This window comes from Bufo bufo, chromosome 1 (genome assembly GCF_905171765.1).
Source record: "Bufo bufo chromosome 1, aBufBuf1.1, whole genome shotgun sequence".
NCBI lineage: Eukaryota > Metazoa > Chordata > Amphibia > Anura > Bufonidae > Bufo > Bufo bufo.
In genome coordinates, this window is record NC_053389.1 from 735,309,286 (window position 1) to 735,322,429 (window position 13,144).

A 13,144-nucleotide genomic window follows, 5' to 3' on the forward strand; every position below is an offset into this window, starting at 1 on the left:
AGCCTTGACAAGTTACTCACTATATATCCCTACAATGGGAAAGGAAGGAGAGAAAGTGTGGAAGCTAAAAAGTTCCTATTGATGTATTGTTTATTACAGCTGAACAACAAAGTGCATGGAAGTTCTGTAAAGACAAGTCAGGACTAAAGATAGTGAAAAAATTCTACAGAATCGATTTATCCAATCATCAGGGCTGTTAGATCCAATTTGTCCAATCAGCAAGGCTTTTTTATTTGCATAAGCCCTGCTGATTGGACAAATCGATTCTAACAGCCCTGCTGATTCGATATATTGATTCTGTAGAATCTTTTTGTTCATCTCTAGTCAGGTCCCACTGATCCGGAATCAAGCAGAATTAAAAAAAGAAAAAAAATAAGCTCTGGACAACCCATTTAAGGTCTCATTACAGACTAAATGAGGGGCTGCTGTGTTGTGCTGGAGGCCAGGACAATCTGTGTCCCCGAGCTAGCCTCCACCAAACATTTATAAAACAGAACTGGGTATATTGTGGGTGCTGTGAATGCAGAAGGTATTGGCTATTGTTCAATGATGGATTAGTAAATGTACTATGCGTTTTGAGATTGATCTAAGTGTCATGTACCCACCTGTCCATGCTCCAGTGGCGAGCCCGGACTCTCTGTTGCGGCACAGCCAGAATCGTTCTATTGCTGTTGGAACCAGCCCAACAGCCTATCAGGGAGCAGGGACTCTTGGCCAGCGCCACCTGCTTCCTGTCGGTGGGAGATTTAAACAGGCAGCTGCTGGCAACAAGTGTCTGTGATTGGTCTTCTTTGCCTCACTAGCACGTATCGTACTATTGTTTGGGTTCCTGGTATTCTGACTTTTGGGATTGTCCATGACCTTGCTCCTGACTGACGATTATTCCTCTGATATTATTTCCTAACATTGGCCCTGTGTGGTATTTGACTCTGTGGGCGTCATTTACTATCCAGAAATACGCCTATATTAGGCGTATTTCTGGTGCAGATTGTGGCGAAAAGGTTATTTGTGCCGCAATCTGTGACTTTTCCCCGCTCACGCCAGGTATAAAAAAGGGTGGTGTGGTGCGGACGGGGAAGAGCCGGCAGGCCCGTCTCATTCATCATGTTCTACGCTTGTCTAATCTAAATCTAAGACAGAAAGGAAGCTGGCTTACATGTAGACTGGCGCTGAATACGCTAAAGCTAAAAGGCCAGTCTTAATAAATGACCGCCTGTGTTTGTATCTTATGTTGGTTCTGGAGTATCTCTCTGGTTTAGACTCTGGTCTGATTTTGACTTAGCTTTTGGATTCTGATCTGGTCTTGGTTTTGCCTGTCTGCTTTTGACCTCTTTCTGTCTGACTACTCTTTTACCACACTAGGTTTTAGCCCTTGCATTTAGTCAAGTCAGGTACTGTCGCCAAGTTGTGAGCCGCCATTTAGGGCAGATCGTGGAAGTAGGTAGGAACAGTGATGCGGGAGTAGTACAGGGCTGTAATGTTTCCTACCCTACGTGACACTAAGGCTACTTTAACACTAGCATTTCTCTTTTCCGGTATTGAGATCCGGCAGAGGATCTCAATACCGAGAAAAGCGGTTCTGTTTTGTCCCCATTCATTGTCAATGGTGACAAAACGGAACTGAACAGAACGGAATGCTCCAAAATGCATTCCGTTCCATTTGGTCGCGTTCCCATACCGGAGAGCAAACTGCAGCATGCAGTTGTTTTCTTTCAGTCATGGAATGCGGAGAAAAACGGATTCGGCATGACCACAATGCAAGTCATCAATGGGGACAGATCAGTTTTCTCTGACACAATAGAAAACGGATCCGTTCCCCATTGACTTTCAATGGTGTTCATGACGGATCCGCCATTGCTATGTTAAAGATAATACAACCGGATCCGTTCATAATGGGTTCAGATGGTTGTATTATCAGTAACGGAAACGCATTTGCTGATCCCTGCCGGAGCAGGCGGAGACGCAAGTGTGAAAGTAGCCTTAGCCATTCTTCAGGTAACCTGAGATTTTCCTCTGAGCAAGGCTAACATTGCCTGCACAAAAGTCAGTTGGACTGTAATTTTAATTAATTTTAGGGTCATATTCTTTACAGCCTGCAGTTTAATGCTAAACACATGGACATCCCCTACCACATGGATTAAGATGATGAAATGCTATAATCCTACTGTCATGGCGGGGAGTGGGGAAAAGCCCCCACCGTACAATGTCGGAGTTATTTAAGGTAGCAACTAAGCCTGGATGCTGGGATCAGGGAGAAGGTCACCTCCTAAAGCATCCCTAAATCTGGCCCTAGTCTCCTATCTGTATGAGCCGATCCTGATGGTAGGAGGGCCCATACGCCAGAACCTCAGAACCCTGAAATACCTAAATTACCCTGAGGTAAGGAGAAAGGGACAAGAGACCAACTGGTTCATCCATGACACGGATGAACCAGAGTCTCCCACAGGCCTATCAACAAAGGACAACAAGACCAAGCAAATGACAGGTAAGTAACCAGTGGCCAAAGACAACTGAACAAACCACAACAGTAAATCTGGTCACTTACCTGCTGCAGCTGCTGGAATACACCAAAGAAGAACACAGCTGAAATAACCTGGAACCCAAAAAGACACGCTGCCATCCAAACACCTTCCGGATGCAGTCCGTACTGACACAGGAACCAGGACTCCAGCAACTGCACATCCTAGGAAAATGGTTCACCCCTCCGGGAAACCAACCCCCTTCTGGAGGAACAACACACACAGGGAAACGTCTTGCACTCATGCAGGGACAAACACCAACAACATCCCAGACATGTAACAACAAACAAGACGTACAACAAACCCTGAACATAAACCCACACCAAACATACAAGTGAGGTTGGGTACATAGAGAAAATAAGGGAGACAAAAGAATGACATTGCAAAGAGACCTTGATGTCCAACAAGGTGGCCCTTAATGACTGGGCAGATGGAATAGCCACAGAATGGAGCATATCTTCGAGCCCAAAGCAAGGCTAGAGCAATTCACATCCAAGCTACAAGCAAAGGCTAAATAGCTAGAAGAGACCACACCCTGATCTAACCAAGTCAGTATATTAACCCCACGCACACCACACAGCAGGGAGACACAACTTAAAGGGGAAGTCCACGTGCAAACCACAAACTACACGTTGCCACACGCAACGAGTCTGCACGGCAACCGCGTCACGGTCAAACACCAATATGACTGTGACACCTACTGTACAAAGCTTTTGCCTTGACTTGAGTTGATATTATGTGGTAACCAGGGTCTTATATGAACTGATTGTTTTAGCTAAGCGCAGGGGCGTACATAGAAATCACTAGTCCCCATATCAAAAATCTAAATTGGGCCCCCACTGCTGTATATACTATATATCTGTACACACTGCATCTATTATACCTCGTAATTCACATATCAGTACACTGCTGTATATACTATATTTCTAGACACACTGCATCTATTATACCTTGTACCTCACATATCAGTACACTGCTGTATATACAATAAACCTGTACACACTGCATCTAGTATACCCCATACCTAACATATTAGTACACTGCTGTATATATTATATATCTGTGCACACTACATCTATTATACCTCATACCTCACATATCAGCACACTGCTGTATATACAATATAACTGTACACGGTGCATCTATCATACCCCGTACCTCTCATATCAGTACACTGCTGTATATACTATATATCTGTACACACTATATCTATTATACCTCATATTTCAGTACACTGCTGTATATACTATATATCTATACATACTGCATCTATTATACCTCGTACCTCACATATCAGTACACTGCTGTATATACTATATACCTGTGCACACTGCATCTATTATACCTTGTACCCCACATATCAGTAAACTGTTGTATATACTATATATCTGTACATATTGCATCTATAATACTGTGTAATATATGCAGTGTGTGTGTGTATATAAATAAACAAATATATATATATATATATATATACATACAGAGCTATAATAGGTATAATAGTTGCAGTGTGTACAGATATATGTGGTCAGTTATACATTATGGTCACTGTGTGTCAGGTACATGAGGTAGTGAGTGGTCACTGTAACTGTCTGAAGTATTATATATGAGTGAGCAATGAGTAAAAACAGGGCATGGGTGGAGGACAAATGAAGAGAAAAGTGGAGGACCTCCTCTTACCACTCTATTCCAGTCTGTATGGATCAATGTAGAGTTGTGAACTTCTAATACTTGCTATTAGGGGTTGAAGGACCTGTGATGATGCCATCACAGGTCCTGGCAGATGTACCTTTCAAACCTGGGAACTACACCATTTTTGGTGCAGTTCCTTTGCTAGATCCTCCAGGACCTGTGATGTTGAATATGATGTCATCATAGGTCCTGACAGATGCACTGTTCTAACCTGGGAACTACACTTTACACTGTGCAGTTCCCTTACAGGACCTGTGATGACATCATCAAAGGTCATTTAGCTTTAGGAAGATAGATGAGAGCAATTAGGGGGCGGGGCCTCTCCTCCACTGTGGACCCCCCTTCCTCATAGGACCCATAGCAGCTGTGTGGTCTGCCTATATGGTAGGTATGCCACTGGCTAAGGGTCATCATAATTTTATTAATGTAGTTCAATATATGTTTGATTTGGTAAGAGGGTGGAAGTGTTAGGGGGCTATGTGAGCACAATAAGGACTACTTAGTGTCCTAGAGAGAAAATTCCTTGCGGATTTTAGCTTCTGACTTGTTAATCTAACTTATTAAAGTGAGTATTTCTCTGGGCTCATGTAATACTTTCATTAGAGTTTAAAGCAGGATTTGTTTGTGCTACATTAATAAGGAATGCATGTGGTTGCTTCATTAGTGTGCTAATTTGTTTCGGGTTGACACATATTACTTACTGATGTCACTCCCTCCCTGATTACATACCTAGTAATTAAAAGAACTTTAAATGCTGTTACTGACTGAATAAAATCTCTAAAACCCATGAGTGAAGGGCTGTTTCTTCATATTTATTTTATTCACAAAGGACTGGAGTAAAGGAAAACAGGTTTAGTTGCCCACAGCAACCAATCAGATTCCACATGTTATTTTTCGAAGTTCCTTCAGAAAATGAAAGGTGGAATCTGATTGGTTGTTGTGGGTAACTAAGCCACAAATTTTGATAAATCTACCCCAATGTCTATGAACGCAACAAGACTTACATCTTATTATTGCTGATCCAAGTTATGCATGGACTCTTTTGCAGTGATACATCAATCGATGCGGCTTGGTCATATATGTGCAGTGCGTTTCAAGTACGAAAATATCAGTTCTGTGTTCAAATGTGCTGTACCTGGCCTTTTCTGAACTCTCTATCTTGTTTTTCCAATACATACAAGACACATATGAAGACAAGTCTCTAAGATCCAGAGCCTGATAAAAGAACAGCTTTTGAAGATTATAGGAGCCTCCTGTGTGTCTGTAAGTCTGATTTCCCCCTCATTATCTGTTTTGTGAGCTCCAGAGCTGAAAACAAACATAGTGGGAAGTAAAGGAAAGGACTTCATGGCAAGTGCTGGCAAATTCCAAAGAAGGGAGTTGCCCCCCGCTTGTGAGAGAAATGCATCGAGCTGTGCAGTTGAAAAAGGAAATAATTTGGCTCAAAAAGACAGTAGGGAAGCATAAAAAAGACCTGTCCCTTCACAGTTATGATTGCCAAAAGAAACACAGCCATTATGCAAACTTTTTTTTGAAAACTCTACGTACGCTTAAAAAATGCAGTAATAGCGGAAGTCACAAGGACTGTGGGTAACCATTACAACTACAAATACATACAGAATTGAAACTTGGCTTTCATTCACCATTCAGTTTGCTGCCCTAGCCCTCCATTTTTAAACCCAAGCCAATGTAGAGTGACATGCTGTGCTCCTTGGCACCTCGGTATCCAGGACACATGCCCCGCAGCCTTCTTCTCCAGCTATGTTCCTGGACTCTATACACTGTGGTCAGATGAAGGATTCAGAATATGCATATTATCACAGTGCAAGTATGTCAATGATTTATTGCCAGGACCAAATGTTCTGACTCAGTACCTAGTCTTAAATGTGAGCTTATGAGATAATATGGCTATGGTTGTCTGCATTGATTAATTCCAACTGATGTCTATCAGACAGTGTTCAACTCCACTGAATGAAGAATCCAGATGAGGCTTATTTTCAGTCTGAACACTTGTAATTATGCAAAACAGTAGCTTAAAAGCTGATTATTTGCCAGGGTTCAACAAAAGATGTTCCGAGAAACAGCATATATGAAAACTGGCAGCCAAAGACAGAAAGAAGGGAGGAATTGAGCATGGCTGCAAGGAGTTAGCAGGGACAAACTTCAGCGAACAAACTGCAATAACAGCAATAAGATGGTGCATATACTGTAGTGCAATAGAGGGAAGTAAGGGAAAGGACATTGTGGCAGTAATGGCAGTAAAGTGCTGGCATATTCCACAGAAGGTAGATGCTCTCTGCTTGTGAGAAAAATACATCTAGCTGTGCAGCTAGTTCAGTAAAATTCTCCAGAAATTGTGATACATACAGTATGGTGCAAAACTGTAAAGTCACTTTATCGAAGTTTTATAATAATGGAAATTTTTTAAAAAGTACCTTGCGGTTTCCTTCCACTCCATGTCATCACCATCATGCTGTAGAGTGTCCATCTCTGTAAATAATGTAGGATTTGGTGCCTCTTCATCTTCCCCCAGTATATATCGTAGACGTTCAGCCGCCGGAGACACTAGGAATGACATCCATCATTAGTACAAGATAAAATCCAGGGACTTTGTTTTTCTGCAGTTATTTCTATGTAAACCAAACTAAACTCATAACTGGACTATAATACAATAAATCTGTTTACCAAGCAAAATAATATTAACTCCAAAAAATTATTAGATAAAACCAACATTATCCACACACAAAAGTGACCATACCTCTCAAATATTGATGAGGGGGGATGAGAGCACAATCTAACATTATTTTCCAGTGATATTTTTGTTGTAGTGCCCCCTTACCTTTTCCAGTCAAAGTTTCCCCATAAAAGACTACTGTGCTCCCATACAAAGGCCAGCCACAATACCTCATAGTAGAACACACCTAATTATATTACTAACCAGGTTTTACCATATAAATTACAACACAGTGGGTCCAAAACATTGCTTAGCATAGTGCCCCATAACAGGGCAATCAGTGCCCCATCAATAGTGCCAACCTACTGCTACAATCTACTACAGTACAGTATTAATCATGCATATAATGTATTTGCTCTGTTTAACTTGGGACAGCCAAGGTTAGGCTGGCCCAGTAAAGTACCAAAGGATCTTCTGGAGGGCGTATAAAAATGGGACCAAGAGATCCAGGAGTCTAGGTAAGCCCATCTACTGCTGGTGATGGTAACTAGGGTCTGTTTCTTCTTGGTTAGTTCATTAATAGTCTCTTACTGTTACTCATTTGGCTAACAGCTATTGCACCTGACCAAACACATGCATGCTAGGTTTGACCTCTGTTGGAATCTTATCTTCTGTCAGAACCAAAGTATGGCACTGAAATTCAAAATGTCTAATCCTTCATTCCCCGATACATCAGGAAATAGTTGGGAGCCCCCATACACATACCAAGCAGCACAATGTCCCTTGTAATCACCTATCAGGAATGCAACAGCCTGCCCCGCTGGTGGATCCACATCCAGCACTCAACAAACGTCAAAGAAAATCATTCAATGTCAGCATCTCCCACAGTGGCTTTTTTATTAAATTGATCAAAAAATGTACAAAAAGTGCAACATTTCGGCTACAACATAGCCTTTTTCAAGCAAGAATGATTTTCTCTGAGACATATACTGTACATACAATAGTCAGGCGGTCCCACCAAAATTTGTCTAGACAACTTTCTCTTATGTGTATGGAGGCTTTTAGACTTTATAAATGAGTTGTCCTGGGTGTGGAACAACAAAGATTACAATGTAAAAGTGGGCATCCACATGTTCTGTGTAGATAGGGTGGGCCCTTAGAATAATTTCCTTCTGTGGGCCCACAGAACCCCAGTTCCACATATATTAACATCACAATTAGAGAAAAATTAGTGGGAAACAGAATTTATACGTCTGAAAAGTATTTCATGTGTTCAATCAGTAATCAGTTCTTCGATGTAATGGATGATCCTTCCATAGTGTGCAACTCTGTGTATCTGAATCATGAATGGTGTAATCTCAGGATTTAGTACATTCCATAAATTACCAAGATTGTAAGAGTTTAAGCACCCTGCTCCTTATTGTGAGCTGCAGATTGCTGTTCCATTTTCATGGGTTTGTAATAGAATGTAGTACGATCATGACAAAGGCTAAGTGCCTGGCTGATCCGCCTCACTGTGTATGGCACTTCATTACTCATACACCAGTGCGCTGCGGCTCTGGGCATATTCCATCAATTCACATTAGGCTGTGCAATTATTTTCAATATCTTATCATCTTCTTAAACTAAAATTAGTATATTTTCCGAAAGGTAAAGATCTACATTGTCAGTAACAAGAATACTTTAATTAAAAGTTGGAACATTCTGATAATAACATTTATGACATCAATTCTTCAGCCAAGGTGCCACAGACAGACTCTGTTGTGGTGCTGGCTGGCATTACTATCCCAATTCTGAACAGTCCTCTTGCGCAATACAGACTGCTAAAAATGATCGCTACGTGTTGGTAATCGCAGAGATGAAATTGCAGTGTAAATTTTTGAAAAGTAATTTCTGTTTTTTAGTTCGAGCATTTAGCTTCACTTAAAGGGGTTGTCATGTCTCAAATATTGGTACTATATCGCTAGGATATGCCACCAATGTTAGATAGGTGTGGGTCCCACCTCTGGGACCTGCGCCATCTGTGTTTAGAATGGAGTGCCTAAAGTGAAGGAGAGCGCACCTCGCATGCGCGGCCGCCCTCCATTAATTTCTGTGAGAGTGCTGAAAACAGCCAAGCAGTGTGCTTGGCTATTTTCAGAAGTCCCATTGAAATTAATAGAGAGCACACCAGGCAAGCGAGGCCGCCATTCCAATCACCTCTATGGAATTGTCGGACATATCCGAGCCAGCGCTCAGCTATTTTTGGCACTTCCAGAGAAGTAAATAGAGGGCGTCCGTGCGCTCTTATTCACTTTGGGAGCTTTGTTCTAGAAATAGGTGCAGGTCCCAGAAGTGGCATCCAACATTGGTGTCATATCTTGCGACAACATTTATAAAAAACTGAGCAACAATGAATAGGGTTTCATGAAATTCATATGTTTAGCTCTGTGTACCTGCAGCAAACCCAGGAAAGGTGAGAAGAGGAGAGAGTAGGAGGGATAGTAGCAAGAATAGATGTTGTAGTCGTTACTCATTCTAACACTCTCCTGGGCCGTGCAGTGATGGGAAGGGTGCAACTTTCTTCCTTTCGGGGCATACACTGGTTCTGGGGTTCTTCTGCCTGATATTTGTTTGGGATGCCCTTGATGGTGATGAATTATGAAGTGCAAGGCAGGGTCCCCTGCAGGGGTTGAGGCAATGAAGAAGCAGTTTTGCAGTAGAACCATTCTTTACTGAAGAATCAATTTCAAGCACATCAGTTAGAACTCTTGGCATTCATGGACTGGCAGTTCTTACACAAGTGCATTTCCATGGATTTCACATGTTACATGGTTACTAAGCCAAAATGTCTCTTTAAAGCAATTTCCTCACACTGCACTTCTAGTTGTCTTTTGCATAAGCTAGAAATAGGGGTGCAACACTTTCTCTTGTATGATGCAAACACAGGCCAGACCCTAGCATCAGACTAAGCTCTGCACCTTTTTTTGAGTTGCCATACTGACAGTTAAGGTTAATACAGATTTCCACTGTAGGATGTAATATGGTGGGCATATCCAGATTCTTCATTTAGGTTTGTCCAGGGCCTGAAGCTTTTTTCTTTTGGACAATGTCTGATATGAAGTCTATCCTTTGAGCCGGCTTATCTCCACAGGGCTTCTACTCGCACCTCCTTTTGGTACTGTTATGCATCTCAAAAATATCTTTGCATCTACACGCATACTGTTCAAACATCCACTGTCTCTACACTGATCTTGTGTATTTCTATTTTCACAGCTATCCACAGACTGTCTACCTCTAGACTGTTCTAACTCCTTCTCCTTATGTGGAGAAGTATACAACCCACCCTAGTGGCTGGTAATTGTGGCCTATTAACTGCCTTTTATACAGAAAATGTATTGTTATACTATAAATCACATTATCAATCTTTTTGAAGTGTACTTATCAAATTTGCACATAAAAACCCATTTGCAGGGAAACCATCTAGCAGTGGGATGCCCTCAGAGCCCTATGTTTAATATAGCCATCCCAACGCATACATTACATATCCAATGTACACTGTGGTGCAGAAAGTCAACCTAAATAAACAAAAAAGTCTACTGCTACCATCTTCCAAGGAAGGATGGCTAAATGAGGCAAGTATCATAAAAGCAATTAAGTATTAAGTACATTGGTAATCCTCATGCACTTTCTTCCTTTGCACCAGGTTAACCATATTCCATACCAGCAATGACATTGTTGGAACCCACAAAAAACGGATCCTGTCAGCATTTGGTCAGTAATCCATCAGTATTGCTAATGCCCCAAAAAAACAGGAGTTGATCCAAAACAGAGATGGCACGTGAACAAAATATTTGCATGTCTTCTGTGTTTTGAACCCACTCCTGCTTTTGGCTACCAAATGACAATCCAATTCTGATGGGACCATATAGGCATTACAGCTGCTACACAGACAGGGTCCGTTGTGCATCTAATTTTTCCTTCCTTCTGACAGATCAGAAGAAGGGTCAAATAAATGATGATGTCAGCCAGGCTGAAAGGCAAAATAGTGGCCCAGTCATGAAGTGGGGAGGGTGGGAACAGCATGAGAAGTTCACAGAGTGGCCCTATGACATAGTGGTGAGGTGGAAGCAGCATGAGGAGGCCACAGAGGGGCACAATGACAGTGTGGAGGTGGTGGCAGCATCAGGAGGCCACGCGTGGCAAGTGACATAGTGTGGAGGTGTGGTAGCAGCATGAAGAGACCACAGAGTGGCAAGGTGACATAGTATGAAGGTGGCAGCAGCATCAGGAGGCCACAGAGTGGCAAGGTGACATAGTGTGGAGGTGGCAGCACCATCAGAAGGCTACAGAGTGGCAAGGTGTGGAGGTGGGTACCATGGATGATCTAGTCTGATGCATCAGCCATTGGTGGGGGAAATTCTGGCTGATCCACGCCTGATTCATCTTGACAAAGGTCAGTCTGTCCACATTTTGGGTGGACAGGCGAGTTCTTCTTGGGGTAACTATGGCCCCCGCCGCACTAAACACCCCCTCTGATGCCGCACTACTGGCCGGGCAGGACAACTTTTCCAGGGCAAACTCAGACAGTTGCGGCCACAAATCCAGTTTGGCTGCTCACTAGTCCAGCGGATCTTCAATGACGGCTGGCAGGGTGCACTCCAAGTATGTCACCACTTGCTGGTTCAGGTTCTGCTCCAGGTCTAGATGCTGCTGCTAGTGAGTAGTTTCTTCACTAGGCGGGTGAAGAAAACTGCTCATAAGCGACTCTACAGGGGGGGACATTTATATGGATACATCTTAATAAAATGGGAATGGTTGGTGATATTAACTTCCTGTTTGTGCTACATCTATACACATGACAGCTGCCCAAACACACCCAGCTCTGCTACATCTATACACATGACAGCTGCCCCAGCACACTCAGCTTTGCTATATCTCTATATATCTATCTACTGTATAGCAAAACTTAGAGATATATAGATGTAGCAGAGCTGGGTGTGCTGGGGCAGCTGTCATATATAGAGATATAGTAGAGCTGAGTGTGCTGGTGCAGCTGTCATGTGTGTTAGATGTAGCAGAGCTGGGTGTGCTGGGGCAGCTATCATATATAGAGATATAGCAGAGCTGAGTGTGCTGGGACAGCTGTCATATAGAGATATAGCAGTGCTGGGTGTGTTGGGGCAGCTGTCATGTGTATAGATGTACACTTAGCCAGCTATAACAGTAGAAGTCTCATATTTTTTCAGTCAGTGGCAAGGCAGCTCTTATGGCTGTGTGGGTAAATGCTTTGCCTCTGATACATGAAGGTTGTGGGTTCGAATCCCAGCAGAAACTTTTCTGAAATACAAGCACTGACTCCATATATGGACATACAGGGCAGGACACAGGAAGAGGCTGCATCGCATCGCTGACATGGAGGTAAGTAGAAGTGTTTTTTTTTTTTTTTTTTAATACCCGACTGTTACTGCCATGGGGGGAGCGGGAGGCACTTGATACTGGCACATAGGGGGAGGGGGGTTGGCACCTGATACTGGCACATGGGGGGGTTGGCACCTGATACTGGCACATGGGGGGGGAGGCACCTGATACTGGCACATGGGGGGGAGGCACTTGATACTGGCACGTGGGAGGGGGGGTTTGGCACTTGATACTGGTACATGGGTGGGTTTGGCACTATGATACTGGCACATGGGGGGGAGAGAGGCACTTGATACTGGCACTTTTTTGGGGGGGAGATGGCACTATGATACTGGGACATGGGGGGGAAGAGAGAGGCACTTAATACTGGCACATGGGGGGGAGGAGAGAGGCACTTGATACTGGCACGTGGTGGGGGTTTGGCACTTGATACTGGCACATGGGTGGGTTTGGCACTATGATGCTGGCACATGGGGGGGAGAGGCACTTGATACTGTCACTTTTTTTGGGGGGGATATGGCACTATGATACTGGGACATGGGTGGGGGGGAGAGAGGCACTTGATACTGGCACATGGGGGGGGGGGAGATGGCACTATGATACTGGGACATGTGGGGGGGAGGTGAGAGGCACTTGAAACTGGCTCATGATGGGGGGGGCCTCTATGGGGACACTTACTGGCACATTATTGGGGGGCATTATGGGGGACACTAGGCCGGCAGCCTATCAGAGGCCGGACACTGAGGGGCATCTACTGGGGCACTATATATGGGGCATTTTATACTGGTACATTATGGGGGGCACTAGGAGGAAGGAGGGTGTGGAGCACTATGGGGGAATTTACTGGGGGCACTATATA

At 43.4% G+C, this 13,144-nt stretch overlaps 1 protein-coding gene across 1 annotated transcript in view; it reads right to left on the reverse strand.

Moving 5' to 3' along the window:
* SLC4A5 (solute carrier family 4 member 5) overlaps window positions 1-13,144 on the reverse strand; it is a 122,821-nt gene that overhangs the window by 81,696 nt on the left and 27,981 nt on the right. The window contains exon 3 of the mRNA XM_040415793.1: window positions 6,647-6,776. Within this exon, the coding sequence (XP_040271727.1) occupies window positions 6,647-6,776 (130 nt within the window). The remainder of the gene's footprint in view (window positions 1-6,646; window positions 6,777-13,144) is intronic.